Source organism: Xyrauchen texanus, chromosome 29 (genome assembly GCF_025860055.1).
Source record: "Xyrauchen texanus isolate HMW12.3.18 chromosome 29, RBS_HiC_50CHRs, whole genome shotgun sequence".
Taxonomy (NCBI): Eukaryota; Metazoa; Chordata; class Actinopteri; order Cypriniformes; family Catostomidae; genus Xyrauchen; species Xyrauchen texanus.
The window spans coordinates 27,903,716-27,921,771 of record NC_068304.1 but is presented as its reverse complement, the minus strand read 5'-3'; the positions used below and the strand labels follow the sequence as shown (position 1 = coordinate 27,921,771).

Sequence of the window (18,056 nt, the reverse complement as noted above, 5' to 3'; positions counted from 1 at the left end):
GAGCTTGTCAGAGGGAGCAACCGTAACCAAGGGGGGCAGAGCTTAGCAAAGGGTCAATTGATGCATAACATGAAAACATTTTTTTAACCAATATCAACAATTTTGGTTACAATTTTATGTTTAAGGGAAAGTGTATATCTTTGGTCCTGTGACCGGTCACATTTTCTTTCACCCATTTTCTTTATTTATTTTTAACATTTTTAATCACTGTTTTGCTTTTACCAATTCATTTTACATTGTCGTGGTGTGAATAAAAAAATAAATCTTCAATGTAATTCAATTAAAAGTCATAAAAAGAAAATTTATTATAATTTTAAAATAACTGTCAAAATGTTGTTTAGACTTAAATTTTGTGTGTCTCTCACCATGCCAGAGTGGTAGTGTCTCAGGAGGATGGCATGACCATAGAGCAGCGTTCGGTGACCCCCTCCCTGAGATGACTGGAGGTGAAGGTACAAAATACAGAGAACACAATGTTTAAACAACTTTGCAGGCATAAAAATTGCTGAGAGGGTTTTGAGGTAGACTTTATGTTTGATTATATAGGTAACCACATTAAAAGGAAAGAGCTCCACCTCACATGACGACAACAGAGACACAAATAAAGAGGAAGTTTTAAAACAAAAACAGTGTTATGTAGGGAGAGGGAAAAAAAAGAGGCATTGCATCAAAGATTTCTTCACATCAGTTCACATTCACACAAAGTGGGTTACAGTATCATGGAGAGAACACACCAAGTATAGAAAAAAACCAATGAACAGAGTCAAAGGGTCACACCAAACCAGGTGGATTCACATTCGGCCGCCATGAGGACAACAAACACATCCTGCAGACAGCTTACCTTTTCTCAACATCCAGTAAGGTTTAAAAGCAAGAGAACATGATTATTGTTGCTATTAGTGAGTATTATCATCACTACCATCATCATCATCATAGGTTCATGGTCAGAATGAGTACCACAGCACACTTTAAGGCTGTATTCACACCTGGTTTGATTGCTTGGTCCAAACCCAAGTTCGATTTGAATCCCCTCCCCATGGCGTTCAAATCTCCTTTTTCTTCATTGTACTATTTGGATCCCAAACCAAAGAACGTTTGTGTCATTACTGCAAGTACAGCATATGTTCATCACTGTAACTAGGTAACAAGAGGAGGAGAGGACACCAATCTTATTTGAAGTCTGTTACACACACAGAACGGTCCTTACATTGGTCTGTCGCGGATCCATTGCAAAAGATGCAAAAATGTGAGCAGCATTTTGAAGATAATTCTTTGGACACAAGCAGCTGTGCAAAATGCATTATGCTATAATTGGTTTAACCGGAAGTATGCAAAGATGTAAATTATAAGTCATCAGCAACTAAATTTTGTGATTCAAGCTGGACTACTTTCATAGCAATTGCAAACTGAATCAGATTTTACATGAATCACATCTCTGTCCTTTCCAAGCGGATTCGGGTGTGTTTAGCCAATGTGCACCTGGATTTGAAAAAAACGGTTCCACACCAACCAAACAAACCGAACTGTGACGTCAAATTGACTTGGGTCTGCACCAAAAGCTCCAAAGTGAAAACAGCCCATTTCATCACAACAGCTGTGGCTTTCCAGGACGGGTCAGCGTGTTACTCCCTCTCTTGCCTCACCACATTAACACTGGCTTAGGGGCCCTCTCAATCCCCCAGGTGTCAGATTCCCCTGTTGCCATCAATTATCCTTAAGTCCCCCATGCCTTTGACAGGACTGCCTACTGGGCTGCATTCTACATTATTCTTTTGGCTTTCAACTAATTGAAAATATGGCTAAGGAGAAGTCCCTAGCTTACAGGGCCATGTAAGGACTCACCCAAACTGAGGCAGACTTGTTCTATCTGTGCAAATAACACCCATCTAACTCCCACTTAATCAGATCTCACATTTGTTATCTCCACCGGCATACTAATGACCCTGATAAACTGGATATAGAATCAAATAAAAAGTAGTGCAGAGGTATATAAATGGAGGGGCATGGAGGGGGTCACACTCTGTTTGATTTTATATGTAAAAGAGTCACAAAATTTGTGATCCTGGTGTAAGTGATTTAGTAAGGTGAGATTAAAGGTAATCATTGCGAAATTATGTCAATCGAGTCATTCTAAATGTTCCAAAGCAAGTATGAGAAATTCCACATGTCATAATATGTATATATATTTATTATCAGAACAGTAATGAAGATGTTTGTGACTACTTATTTTAAGATTAGCCAATAGAAAATAAATCTTTTTCTTTTTTGTAATTTCTTCAGTCAAACTTTTGCAGACAATTTTATAATTTTAAAAGTATATAGTATACATTTATTTAATTTCCATTTTATTTATTTATTTATTATGGCAGTGTCAGAAATTAACTTTTCCATAAAGTGGCAAAAATTGCCCCTGAATTAGATTTTATGGGGCATTTTTACCTATATGAGGGCATTTTTGTAAATATATAAAAATATTCTGTTTCAAGTTTAATTCACATAAGCTTTTAAACTGAATAACTAGACTGATAATATATTTTCTCCTACCCATAAAATTAAATCGACATCAAATAATATTTTATGTTATAATATAACTAGGATAAAAATAGAATATTAAGAAGTATATCAGAAAAAAAAAAGGTGCAATGTGTGTGGTTACCCAACATATGATGTCACTTAAATAATAATTACAAAGAGCTTTTAAAGGTTAAGTAGTTAACTAAAATGTCTATTTTGGTCATTTTTAATGTTATCTAAGATTTTTTTTTCTCATCTGGCTTGTAAATGTTAGTATAGAATCACACACATATGATGGCAAATACAATGAAGAAGAATTTATTCAAGGTGAGAGGAAGTGAAAAGGTTAATTTTAGAGTAATGACAATAGTATGGAGGAGGCTAGTGGTTGGTTGTCAAAGAAGAGTTTGAAAGATGCATTGTAATGTGGTTTTCATTATGGACTTGAAGCCTAATTGGCAGACCCAGACAAAATCAGCAAATTATTACTTTTTTTAATCATAATTTTTTGTATTGATTTTGGAGGAAAATCTATGAAATAATGTGGAATAAATACAAATATTGTAAATTTTTTAAACAGAGTTAAGAGTACACTACACTACTTAAAGCATAATCAAATTAGCAAATATATATTTAAAAAAAATTGCATGCAAAGGGCAGGGCATGTGTAAAACTGTGTGAATGACATCAGATCAAATTCTGCAGAAATCGACAGCTTTTCTGTGGAGTTCAACAAGCACAGATTTAGTATGGGTCTGCTTATCGGCTTTCCTGTTGGGTAGGGATGCATGTTGGTTTTGTGGGCTGTACACAAATCTTAAAGTGCAGTGAAGATCATAACCTTAAGCAGGATTCTGTGGTACCTCATCTCACACACTGGAATGCACTCTTTCACTCTCTCTCTCTCTCTCTTTCATTCTCTCTCTCTCTTTCTTATACAAGTACACATATACACACACAGACTAGCTCTCATTTGAAGCCAAATGGGATTCCAACTGCAACCAAACAAAACAAAGTGAGGAACAGGTGACAGCAGTCAAAGTTCAGACAGAAGTAAAGGGTTTAATGGGTGAATAGGAGCAAAAATATTATTTTATCCACACCGGACATTGAGTAGGAGATTTAGGTAAAGAGGAGAGGAAGGGTGCTGAGTTTTGAGGGAATAGAGATATAATACAGTATGAGACATGAGACATACCCATTTATCCAAATCGACTGCCTAAAGTTGGCAGGAAGGGGATGAAGGTTCAGGAGAGAGACAAAAAGGTACAAGAAGTTAAGGTCTACGAACAGTAAACTAACAGATCTACGTTTACGTTCCTTAAAAACCAGAAACAGGCGTGTACCAAAGTTCACAGATTTTCCGATGACCCCATGCAACTAAAACGTGCATGGTGCATATAAAACAAAAATAAGAGAAATATGGAAAGCTGTTGGTACAAATAATTTTTTTAAACTACCTTTTATTGCAGAAAACTGCTAAAATGTTGTTCTAAAACTTTTAATTATATTGTATAAATTCTGTCTAGTATAACAAAGCGGGCACGAAATAATGCATTAACTTGCCTCTGCTCATATCCTCTTCCCTTACCACTACTTTCTTATTTCTTTTAGTTTTTAAACCACAAATATTAATAATATATTTGAATGTATAATCCCTGTCATTCTTTACAATTATGACCCTTTGCTTTTCAAATCCCTCCCAACTCTCCACCACTTTGTCCCTCCCTCTCTCTCTCTCTCTCTCTCTCTCTCTCCATTTTCTCTATCCCAACGCTCACCTCCATCATCTCCACGGTGTTTGCCAGCATCTCTTGCAGGGCTCGTACGGAGAGCGACTGCTCCAGTATAAAGGCACAGATTGCCAGATCAGGGGGCACATTCTGCAGAGGAAGACAGAGGGAGCAAATTGACTTCTACAATTGCACCACTTTTGCACAAAGTATTTCAGCGCAAATACCTGTTTTATTCACTAACCACCTGCAATCAGTTTAAGAATCCACAATCATCGCTGAAATTGCAATGTCTTGAGTTTTTAATTTATAATAAGTCACTGTTATTCCTTTCCATGCAAACATGCCTCCATTCATGTAAATTATTCTCATTACATATTGCGCTTCATTCACAAATCTCAGCTATTTGCCCGGCGCAATTAACAGTGCATTATTACTGCCCAAGGGAAGTAGACGGTAATCTTAATTTTATTAAAAAGAGATGTTTGTGTACATTTTCTATCAATATCGACAGTAGAAATTCATAAAAAAATATAAAATGATGGAGAGGACGTTATAACCTGGCACAAATTCAGATGCGTGAAGTAGTGATAATGTACAGTACCGGTTGAATGTGACAGATCGGGGTCCTGTGCTGCGTCCTCCACAATATAATAAAAGTCAGTGCAACATTTCATTGCACCACTAGATCTTAATGCAAGACTTAGCTAGTCGCTCAGAACCTCTCCGTAAAGCAATGTATAGTTGCATAATGTGACATTTACCTTTATACCATGCATCTTGTTATGGTTGATGTTCAAAACTTTTTGTCTTGCGTTACTGTCAAATGTAATATAAACAATAGTATATTCAAATATGTAAATAATAATATTCAGAAACTGTATCTAAAATTAATAAGGGTAATAAATAGTCTACTAATACTGACTTAAAAAAAAAGTTTTTCGTTTTAATATCATACATATATGCATGTCAGTGACACCAGGAAATGCACCCCAGAGACTGAACCGTTTAGATCAGCGATATGCTTGATAAGCCGTGCTTTCTCATAAATGTAAATTAATGTAAATGTCAACATCATCATATTTGTCTAAAGGATTAGAGTCTGTCACACCAAACATAAGCTCACTGATGTCATTCAATTAGTTTGCATTTTTATTCTAACCATTACATCTGGTCGGAGTTTAATGGTGCAATGCTCAAATATTTAGTAAGTTGTAAATTATGCATGGATGGTGCAATCGGCAATCGGAAAATGTTAACAAAATAATCTCTCTTAAATAATAGTCTGTTTACCACCTGTGGTGTAAAATGTATAAAATGTGCGCCAAGCAAATAGTATTGAATTTTGTGAATCAGGAAGTCAAAGAAGAATCATAAGAATGATTCAATTTAAACAGCCTACCATTTAGCACCTATTTAATTAAATTGTGAGGGCTTAGTGAATAAGATCCAGGTTTTGGCACTGAAATACTGCATCCTACAATGGTGCAACTATTTTGTAAATTCATCCCTATGTTTTGGTTCTGTGTTGACAATAACCAGAACAATCTTTGCTGTGTTAATATTTCAATTCAGAACCAGATTAAATTTGTCAGATGCACACCTGGACTAAATAATGACACCCTGACACCTTTTTGATGGCATACCTGTGCGTTTGACGTAGTCTCAAGAAAGCACAGACGGTTCCCGAACCCTTCACAGGAAAGGCATAGTTTGATCTGCTCCTTCAGAACAGTCGCACTGCACTGGAGCACAACTTGGTCTTCCTGCAGTCAAAGTGGGTCATGGGAAAGAGACCAGGATATAAAGTGAGATGATGAATAGAGTGACAATGTTTACAATGACTTGTGCCAATGGGGTTAAATCTGATAAATACTATCAGATAAATATAAATAGTGAGACGTGTAAATATGTTGTATGATAGCATACTGATTAGTGAGACACAAACACACATGCACAGGCTGGCCCATCCATGGCAGAGAGCTCAGGGACTGGAGTGTAAATACAGCAATAAACACAACACGCTTCCAAACACTCTCCACCTGTCACAGGGCATTCTCAGCTGTTCTCTCCATTGACTCATGATGTAGCCATATCCTGCACTTCCTTCTCCTCTCTTGCTTGCTCTTTCTCTCATCAGCCACCTTTTCTCAAGCATTTGTCTTCCATATTTTTCTCTCTATCTTCATATTTCACTGTGTTTCACTGTGTCCTAGAGTCTGTGTCAGTATTCTTTCTGGTAAAACATTTTTGTCAACATTCAAACCTCACTATTTGTCTTTTTCCCTCACTCATTACTGCTTCTCCTTCCCTCTCCTCTCTGTACAGTATATTGCAGGGACGTCCTGTCCCACAATCACCTGCATAGAGGAAATGGGGGCAGTCTACCCTTTGTTAAGTGTAGGGCACAGAGCCCCTTAATCAAACTGCTTCCTTCGTCCTTCTTGGAGTTGGCCAGTCTTCTCAGATCAGGTGAAAGACGTTTAGTCACAAAACATACAGCCGGGCAGAAAGAAGGATTAATTTAAAGTCTGGAATATAAGGTTTTGTCACATGTACAGTACTGTGCAAAAGTCTTCATCACATAAGATGTTTTACAAAAGCATTTGTCTTAAGATGGTTATTTATATCTTCAGCTTTAATGTGTCAATAGGAAATATAAATGTTAGACTCCCAAACATTCCTTTTGCAAATAGAAAAGATTAGAATAGAAGAACAAGGAGCCCTGCAACAGATGTCATGGCCCCCACAAAGCCCCACACTGAACATCGTGTCTGTCTGAGATTACATATAGAGACAGAAGCAATAAACAGAATAAATAGATAGAAGAACTGTGTTGAATTGTCCAAGACGCTTGGAACATCCTATCTTCCAACAACCAATAAAAACTGTGTCCAGGTGTACCTAGGAGAATTTGTGCTGTTTGAAAGGCAAAGGTGGTCACATACATTTCAAGGTGGTTATTTCAGTGCCACTATCATCACCTAACGGAAATGCAAAGATAATGACTGTTTTCAAGCAGGTTTCTTGAACACTTTCTTCGTAATGGTAGTGTCAATGTTGGTGGTGGGCTGATTGGTATGCTAAAACAATCAGAGTAATGCTCAAACAATCAGAGTAACGTTTAATAATGCCACAGAATTTTGTTGTGTTGTGTTGTGTTTTGTTACTTATTTTTAGTATTGATAGAGGAAACGAGACGTCAGGGCACGGAGGTTACAATAGTACCCTAGACGTACCCCGTCTGTCGCTCACTTCGACGTTGTGTCGAAGAAGCGACACTAGGGGTCCATATTTAATCACGTCATACGCTGAACCGTGTACGCGTGCTGCTGACGCAGGTGCGGGCAGGCAGTTGTGTGCCAAAGCGACAGGCCATGTCAGACTGCACATACCCTTCCCCAACACCCCATAAAATCGTCATAACCTTCTGGTTCCCAACACCCCAAAGGGTGGAACAAGGCAACGTGCCAAACATGAGAGCAAGCCACGCCAGCCGCGCCTTTTTTCTCTCGGGGCCATCTTAACGCTATCATGCATCGGGGAAGGCATTCTTTTCCAACTCCCATTCTTTCAGGGGGAAAAGACCCTGCGGAGACCACCACCTGCCCAGGCTGGGGGGAGGTAAAGAGTGGCAGAATACATCACATGGATTTTCATGCCACATGTGGAAATGAGGAGGTGGCAGATCCTACCTGCTGAGAGGGAGAAGTTTCTAAAAACACGGCGACCAGAGGGCAGCGAGGACTGCCAAAGTAAGACACGGGTCCGCTCGCAAAGGGACCGCACCGCGGAAAATACACACAGGGGGATTAATCCACACTTGGTCCCTGAAGGGGGTCATAGGAACCTTGGGCACATAGCCCAGTCACGGTCTTAGGACGACATGGGTGTCTGCCGGACCGAACTCCAGGCAGGTGTCGCTGATAGAAAACGCTTGAAGGTCAAGTGGCTCGATGGTCCGAGAGGACCACTGAGAGATCCCAGGAGGGGAACAGGCTTGGTCGGGGAGGATTCAACCTCCAGTGCCTCTAAGGATCCTGATAATCAAGTCGTCCTTACCCAAGGACTTGCAGTCCACTCCATCATGGTGGGCCGCGATAGCGGCTACATGCACCTTCAAGGTGGAGGAGGACAGCAACCTCTCTTGCAGGGATGAAAGCACTGACCGAACTGTGCATCTCTGAGGGTCTTTAGACTGGGAAGAACACCAATTTGTGAACAAGTGCCACTTTGGGGCGTAAAGTTGGCTGGTAGAGGGAGCTCTGGCTTGGTTGATCGAGTCTACGACGGCAGGTGGTAGGCCAATTAGATCTTCCGCATCCCATCCAGGGGCCAGACGTTGAGTTTCCAGAGGTCTGGGCGCGGATGCTAGAGTATGCCCCGTCCCTGAGAAAGAAGGTCCTCCCTCAGGGGAATTCACCAGGTATGGGCTGTCGCGAGAAGCACGAGATCCGAGAACCAAGTCCGACTGTGCCAGTAGGGGGCCACCAGAATGACTTGTTCCTCGTCCTCCCTGACCTTGCACAGCACCCGTGCAAGAATGCGGACAAGGCACAGGTATTACACAGAGAGCATTTGTGTGCTGAATAGTGGTGGCAGTCCAAAACAGTGAATCTAATCACCATGCAGACAAAAGTTGCATATGAAGGCTTTTGCACTTCTTCAAGAATGAACAAAGTGACATTAATAAGTTTATAGCCTGGTGTATGAGAACAATGTTGCAACTACGCAAACTGAAAGATTATAAAGGGCAACTTTATTGAAGCAGTCACACCATAAAAATAAACTTGTTTCTGAAAAAAAAGTGAAGACAGAATGTAAATAATTTAATGGAAAACTATGAGAGTGACACTCAATGGTGATTCAGAATATTGAGCAGCCCCCAAAGTCATTGTTGGGCACTGCATTTCTAATTTTAGGATGCAGTGTTTTGTCCACCTGATGCATCCATTGTGCGACACCCTTGACACTGACTAAGAATGTGCATTTTCCAGTAATTTTGCAGTGAGTACTCTAATCCACAAAATACAAGCAAATTATATAAATAAGTAAAATTGCTTGAAATATTAAAGAAATGGGTCATCTTTAACTTTATGCTTTTGGAAATCAGGCCATCTTATGCTCGCTTAGCTATTCACAGCAACAGACATTTTTATCATTGTGTCCAAACTTTTGCACGCCACTGTAGTTTTCGTGGCAAGGAGAAGGTGGGAGATGGCAAGATCTGACTCAAAAGGGGCTTTATTTCCCACACTTTTCACAGTCTATAAATCAAATTTTCAGTGGACACCATCAAATAAGGCTTTTCAGCGGAACACAAATATTGCTCTCTGCTCCGTGCAGCTTTCTCTCCCTCACTGGTGTCTGGCTCGCTCTTAAAAGCCCATCTACACTCTCACTGCAATGACAAACAGCTGTTAGAGGCAATCGATGCCAGGTGATGATCCTTACCTTTCTCATCTCCTGATCTCACTCTCCATTCACAAACCGGCACTTAACCACGGCCCCATCACCACAGTAAGTTAAAAATAATAACCATTATACGTAGGTGAACTTTATATTTTGTTTTGTTCACAAATGTTAACAAGAACGGTTTTAAAATAAGGTAAGTTCAACAAACTATGCTTTTTCTTTGGGAAAAAAACGTAATGAACAACACGCAAGATGGCTTTTTTATAAAATGCTCTCTGTCGTTTTTCAGAGATTTAAGCTACACACACATACTGGTCTGATAAGCTTCCAATTTTTCGCCCCACTTTGCATTGTCTTTCCACCATTAAAGCAGATAGAAGACTAGATTGTATATGTTTATCAGTATTACTGATTATCATGAGTATCTGTAATGATTTGGTAAAATTATTTTTTAATTTTTGCATTATATTATTCGAATTTTACATCATGTGCCTTATATGCATTCTCATAGCAGTTAAAGTTCATATTATACAAGTTATTATGCAAGCCTTACATAAGTTCTTTCAATACCTCATGGTAAATTTGGAACTTTCCACAGACACATGTGGATCAAATTATGGGGGGAGAGTGGGGTATGCTTTAGACAAAGGGATGGATGGATTCCTATGGATGTACTTAAATACGACATGTTTGAGTATGCTCTTCAGAGAATGAGTGCGCTTCAGAGAAAGATGAGCGAGACCAAGAAAGATGGGAAACGATTTGTGGCATGTGGGGCATGGTCATGTGTCTGGCTGCGGGAGAGGTAGAGCGGTAAGGCTCGTCACCTAGGTTGTGATTTCTCTAACACCTGTCTCTCATTATAGTGATGGCGGAGGGAGACCTGATAAGGCATTCCAGAGCATCAGAGTGTGAGAGCGAGAGCAACACATTAGTATGCAAAGTCAACAGCGTTAAAGAAACTAAAGAGTGTGCAACGAGAAAATAAACTCTGACCTTGAATCTGATTCATTGTCTCCTGACTCCATCATTACCCACAAACTCAGAATTATCACAGTGGTGCCAAAACCCAGCTTTGGAGGAGAACACCATTATGGAGTCCTCACCGCTGGACGAAGTTTTCAAGACCCTCGCCAGCATACAACAAAGTCAGCATCAAGCCCTCATGGAGGTACACCTGGAGCAGGAATAGCATTTCCAAGTCTTGCTCCAGGCACAAGCGAAGGACCGGCAGGTGATCCGGAGCCTGATAGCCAGAGAGGGGGCTGGCGCTGTGACCCCCCGGAGCCCACGCCCCCATGCCACTACATTGCATAACACCATTATAAAAATGTTTGCTTTCTCTCCAATGTCTCATAATTAAAAGGAATTTATAAATGTACTTTTTCTTGGCAAATGTAACTGGAGTGGCTCCATGACTTTCAAAAGAGGAAAAAGGCATACATTTTAAAGTCATCAAAGATACTTGTCTGCTGGTTTGCATGACTCAAACAAGAACTGAATATCAATACATTCAAGTACTCATTCAGCTTTAAAGCTGCACTACGGAATATTTTTTGGTTAAAAATGTACAAAATGTCATTATTGATTGAGTACATAAAAAAACAGTATTCAAAACAATGTCCTTACCTTACCCCAGTTAAGACTACAAAAATTATTTGTATTTTAAGCGTCGGGTCGGATTTGGCACAAAATCACAGGCTTATGTCACACTCATCAATGTCATTACATCATGTCCATAAACATAGAAAATAAGTACCAGCTGTCACATGTTCTGCCTGGGGAAACTAAGTACAATGTACTGTTCAGCCAGTCACTGTCACACAGTTCAGGACAGCATAACAGCCAAGTTCTTGCTGTAATGCTTGGATATGTTGTCTGATAGGGTTGTTGAAGCTTATATTGCTTGTCATGCTCGTTTGAATCATACAATCATTGTGTGTTAACCGATCGCTATGTTTCTACATTGGCCGGTGAAGTTACATGTTTCCTAATATTCATGACTTCTGAGTATCTAACCGTTACTTTAGTTTTCAGGTTCCCTAAGAGTCTGTGCTGCTTTGTTCTCATTTCTTTTGCCCCAGTCACAGAAATGCACAAGCAATCACTTATTGTCCTTTTAGCAGATTTGTCTGTTTACAATGTATTGTTATCTAGTTGTTTAAAATGTACTGATTTCATAGCACAGTAATGTATTAATTTTAATTTTGAATGAAATTGTTATAATAACAATTGATTTGTCTGTGTAACCATCTATCTATTTTAACTTTACTGAGAAAGAAATTATTAAACGTATCATTGAAATTTTTCATTGCACATTTCTACACATTATTTTCATGTTTAATTAAGTATATTTCATCCCCCTCATTATTGAATCCTTGTTTTTCATTTTTGTATTACAGTGTTATTTTGTGTAGTGCATAGAAATACTACTATTATGTTTTTACTTGCATTGCATCAACTGAGGCTGTACAATACAATATAAAAATAATAAAGTGTTCCATTGAACTCATATCAGCCATATCACAAGTTTCAACTCAAATTGATAAGTGTATTACTATGCAAACATTAATACATTTAATTAGTAGATAAAATATGTGAATTATCATATTAAAATATACTGGTAACTGGTGGTGGTTTGTTATCAGTACAAAAGTGCTTCGAGTGTAGTGTCAGAAATGCACTATACTAGATGTGTCAAATTATTTAATTAATTCAAAATATGTAAAAACGACTGTTGCTTATCTTTATCAAAGCAAGTAATATTTTGGTTTTAAATGCTTAATAGAATAACATAATATCAGCATGAAAATAGAACATTATGACTCCGGTTCTGAATATCTCCCAGTAATGATCACAGGCAATGTCCATGTACATGATATTGTTAACCTTTTAGCCAAAAATAACATAATTTAAACTTAAAGGGATAGTTCAGCCGAAAATGAAAATTCAGTAATTTTTAACTCACCCCTATGTTGTTACATCCCCATATGACTTTCTTTTTCTAAACACAAAGGGTGAAATCGTAAAAGAAAATTGTGCTCACTGATGTCATACAATGGCAGTTTATGCTAACCACCTCTTCAAGCTTCAAAAGCACGCAAAAGTATAACACAAGTCTAAATTATTCAATAAGACTCCATTGTTATGAAACCATACAATGAGGTTTGGTGAGAAAAAAACTGAAATGTAATGCATTATTTAGTGAAAACGTTGACCGACTGTTGATCTCCCCTGCCCGTTCATGAGACTGCACGAGAGCAAGTTCAAGCAGATCCACTCGTAAAATGGGGCATTTAAGCAATAACTTGTTTTGTTTATCTAAAAACAGGTCCACCACAGCAATAGAAACAACAGAACACAACACAGCTGCACACAAAGCAAGGAACAGTAATTACAAAAATATGTCTGATGAGATGAGTTTGTTGTTGGAGAATAGATGCATTTCTATGCCCAGCCTTATTTATTTGAAACAGATTTCCCAATCAAACTGAGATAGACAGAGGAGGTTGAACTAACCTGACACCAAACAACATGATAAAAGGTATATTTTCTAGAGCTGCCACATATGATTATTTTGATAATCGATTAATCTTCGATTAATTCTACGATTAATCAGATTAAAATGGTATTTTATCAGAATAAGCTTTAGAACAGTAATGTTCTGTGTGGACTTGCTTGTTTCTTCTATCACCAAAAAAAAAAAAATCATTGTGTACGTGAGCACACTTGGCATTGTGCTCATGTACACAATTATTTTTTATTTTTTTTTGGTGATAGAAGAAACAAGCAAGTCCACACAGAACATTACTGTGAGACAGAATATAAAACAAGGTAAGAGTATAAATAGACATACAAATAAATAGGACATATAACATAGGACGGCGTATGTACATGTGCAAGTGATAATATATGTGTAAGGTAGGGATATGTACAGTTATTGAATTTAATACAAGTGAATTTACATATGTGCATGACATATTTATACATTATTGCACTATGGGAGTCCTGAAGCCAGTTTAATTGTTCATGTAGTAAATGGCCTGAGGGTAAAAACTGTTCTTGTGCCAGGTTGTCCTGGCGCTGAGTGCTCTGCATCGCCGACCAGAGGGCAACTGTTCAAAAAAGGTGTGGGCAGGATGTGTAGTGTCCAGAGTGATTCTACCTGCACATTTCCTCACTCTGGAGACATACAAGTCCTGAAGGGTGGGCAGGGGGGGCACCACTAATCTTCTCAGCAGTCCTGACTGTCTGTTGGGGTTTCCTTCTGTCTGACTTGGTGGCTGAACCAGACAGTTATAGATGTACACAGGCCAGACTCAGAGAAGGCCGAGTAGAACTGTGTCAGCAGCTCCAGTGGCAGGTTGAACTTCCTCAGCTGGCGAAGGAAGTACAACCTATTCTTCACAATTGAGTTGAGGGATTGCAGGGGGACTTCTCCTGAATACCTGTATTTTATTTAAGTATGATTTTTCAAAAACATTATATGATAAAGGGCATAAGGATTTGGTTTTATTAACGTTACTCAATTCACGATTCTATACTCTCACAAAACTTTGAATAAAGCCTGAATCTTGAAAAGTTACATTTGAATTTATTATTATTACTACTTTAAGGACATATGCGAAACAGTTAATTTACTTGTAAAAATTAACTAAAAATTCTCATCATTAAAGAGTAAAATTATCCATAGGGCATTGAGTGGAACAAAAAAAAAAATCAGCCTAGCAGAGGGCAATAGTGACACAAGAATAGAAATATGAATTATTCTGCCAAGCTGAAATGTCAGGATCCACTGTTGTCTGCCCTGTGTTTCTCCCCTGTCATCTGTTCCCAGACTACACTTCCTATAATTCCCTGCCCTCAACACTGCCAGCTGTCCATGATTGTGTCCTCACCTGTGTGTCATTAAGTCATTATCCATTGTGTATATATGCCCTGTTGTTTGCTGGTACTTTGTCAGTTGTTGTATGTGTTTAGACCACCCGTGTTTGACAAGTACCCGTTCCAGTTTTACCATCGTGGATGTTTTATTTCGTACTTGTTTATTTTTCATAAAAATTCATAGCCGCACCTAGATCCAGCTCTCTTGACTTCTTCTTCAGCGTTACATGAAAAATACATAATAATGTTAGATACATTAGATAATGTTGAGGCACCTAGATTAGATGCTGGCATAGCGACTCTCCAGGCCTACACACACATGAACTCTTACACATATATACAGATATGCAATCATCCGCCCGATACCCTATCCCTCGCCTTCGCCGCTTTGTACCCCCAGTCTGACAGGCGGGTCTGTGACCAGCGCCGAACATGGCTGCAGGTCCGGATGGCTGCTTGCCTGTGCTGGGCCACCTCCACCCCCCAATCCCCTCCCCTGTTGCAAGTCTTGTTCATGTTGTAGAGTGTACTGATTATGTGCTAATGTTGCTGAGGTGTTTTTTTTCCCTGTTCCCACACTGTACTTCTTAAGGAGCATAGTCTGGGGGCTGCCTTTTTTTTTTCTCCTCTCCTCTCCTCATGTCATGCTGTATTTCTTCTAATTCCCTGTCTTCCTGTCCTGTCTATCCCCTTGTCATATGTATGTTTGTATGGACAGGTCGATGGCCAATTTCACTGGTTTACTATGTGACAATAAAGGACTACTACTACTACTACTACATATGCTTGTACAAGGCCACTGCTTGCATACATTTAAGCGTTTTAATATTATAGCTTTTAAAATAGGATATTCACTGATTAAATTATTCTTTTCAAAAAATTGTGCATGCTTATCCAGTAAAATAATGTTTGCCATAGTATACATTTACTAGTGAAATCAGGCATTACATGTGGCATTATCAGGAGGACTTTCAAATATCAGGACCCTTAACATTATTATACATTATATTCAACATTACATACAGTTTAATATAGTACAATTATCTGTAAACCCAGTGCTAATTCACTCTCATGCTGAAAAGACATTGCTCACTGTATTACATGTGCAGAAAATACTTTAAAAATCGGCACACTCTGACTGCTGAGACTTTAGTCTGATATCCATAAAAGCAGCACAAATTATTGGATTGAAACTGAAATCATGGTATGATGTTGGATTATTGTGCTCCTTTTCTCCATTGTGATCGGTTTGATTGATGCAGATGCACATGCTCACTTGCTCATTAGAGTTTAACGGAGAATCATTTGTGGTAAAAACAAACAGTTTTGAGAAATACACGGCTGATTTTGTATTCATAACAAGTTTAAATTATAAAACATAGAAAATCAAACAGCTCATCACACAGTACAATCCCTCTTTCAACACATCTGACACAGCAACCACTCTACAATAAACGTAATGCTTATATTGATATTCTTTGAAGTGTTTATAAAGTGCTTTTGTGCGCTGGACAACTTGGGTCAAGTTTTTTTCCGCTTCAACTTGTCTCTGCTGTTTTTCAAATGAGTTTCATCATGCAACACATTTATTTCACTTGGCTGAGAAGTGACATCACTGAAGGGGCTTCACCATGCTTACTACAAATATCAAACTAATCCATAATGAAATTCATTGTTGATGATTTCCATTATCGATAATTATCAATGAGTTATTGCAGCCCTACTATTTTCTCTGTTAATCAGAGTTTTTGTCCTAACCAGCCGTGACATACGACACTACATTCTGTAAACCACTTGGTTTCTATTTTCGGCATTGCACTGGTAACTTGACCCCTCTTTGAACTATCCAAAAACTTTCTCATAACAGTATAATGAAGCCAGCATCTTACTAGACTTGATTTTGGCCAATAAAGTTTTCGCTGAGGTATCGCAGTCAGTGGTCTGACACAAATACTCACTGGTTCAGAATGGGGAAGAAGTGACACACATTCCCACCTCCTCTATCTCTTTGTTTGATTGAAACAAACAGAGAGATAGATGTTTCAAACAAATGAGGTTGTGCATACAGTTGAAGTCAAGAATATATATATACACCTTAGCCAAATACATTTAAACTCAGTTTTACACAATTCCTGACATTTAGTCACAGAAAACATTCCCTGTCTTAGCTCAGTTAGGATCACTACTTTATTTTAAGAATGGAAAATGTCAGAATAATTATAGAGAGAAAAATTTATTTCAGCTTTTATTTCTTTCATCACATTCCCAGTGGGTCAGAAGTTTACATACACTTTGTTAGTATTTGGCATCTGTAACGGGGTTCAGGAAAGGAGGATGCAGGAACCAGATCAACAGTCAACAAATCTTTAATTATAACACAACATCAAATTGAACTGGAACACAATAACACACGTCGACGCACACACACACACACACACACACACACACACACAGTTGTGTTTCCATGTTTTATGGGGACTTTCCATAGACATAATGGTTTTTATACAGTACAAACTTTATATTCTATCCCCTAAACCTAACCCTACCCCTAAACCTAACCCTCACAGAAAACATTCTGCATTTTTACATTTTCAAAAAACATAATTTAGTATGATTTATAAGCTGTTTTCCTCATGGGGACCGACAAAATGTCCCCACAAGGTCAAAAATTTCGGGTTTTACTATCCTTATGGGGACATTTGGTCCCCACAAAGTGATAAATACACGCTCACGCTCACTCACTCACTCACACACACACACACACACACACACACACACACACACACACACACACACACACACACACACAGCTCTGTGTGTGTGTGTCTCTCTCACAGTGGCATCCCTGGCTCCTCCTCTTATCTCTCTCCAGCTAATTGGGCCACTCAGCACCAGGTGTGCACATTCACGGCCCGGCTGTGCCCTCCTCCTCGTCACAGTATTATTGCCTTTAAATTGTTTAACTTGTGTCAAACATTTTGGGTAGCTTTCCACAATCTTCCTACAAAAATTAGCTGGAATATTGGCCCATTCCTCCAGACAGAACTGGTGTAAATGAGTCAGGTTAGTAGGCCTTCCTTGCTTGCACATACTTTTTTAGTTCTGCCCACATATTTTCTATCGAATTGAGGTCAGGGCTTTGTAATGGCCACTCTGGAACCTTGACTTAGATGTCCTTGAGCCATTTTGCCACAACTTTGGTAGTATGCTTGGGGTCATTTGTGACCGAGCTTTAAATTCTTGGCTGATGTTTTGAGATTTTGCTTCAATATATCCACATCATTTTCCTTCCTCATGATGCCATCTATTTTGTGAAGAGCACCAGTCCCTCCTACAGCAAAGCACCCCCACAACATGATACTTTCACCCCAGTGCTTTACAGTTGGGATGGTGTTCTTCGGCTTGCAAGCCTCACTCTTTTTCCTCCAAACACATCAATGCTCATTATGGCCAAACAGATACATTTTTGTTTCATTAGACCAGAGGACATTTCTCCAAAAAGTAAGATCT

The 18,056-nt window shown here is 38.8% G+C and overlaps 1 protein-coding gene across 2 annotated transcripts in view; it reads right to left on the bottom strand.

Moving 5' to 3' along the window:
* Nucleotides 1-18,056, bottom strand: part of LOC127622932 (ryanodine receptor 1-like) — a 144,363-nt gene that overhangs the window by 101,307 nt on the left and 25,000 nt on the right. Inside the window, exons 2-5 of one of the 2 annotated variants that reach the window (XM_052097115.1) lie at nucleotides 5,894-6,013; nucleotides 4,296-4,397; nucleotides 3,713-3,733; nucleotides 366-440 (exon numbers count right to left, since the gene is read on the bottom strand). In XM_052097115.1, the coding sequence (XP_051953075.1) occupies nucleotides 366-440; nucleotides 3,713-3,733; nucleotides 4,296-4,397; nucleotides 5,894-6,013 (318 nt within the window). The remainder of the gene's footprint in view (nucleotides 1-365; nucleotides 441-3,712; nucleotides 3,734-4,295; nucleotides 4,398-5,893; nucleotides 6,014-18,056) is intronic. The other variant, XM_052097116.1, reaches the window with a different exon arrangement.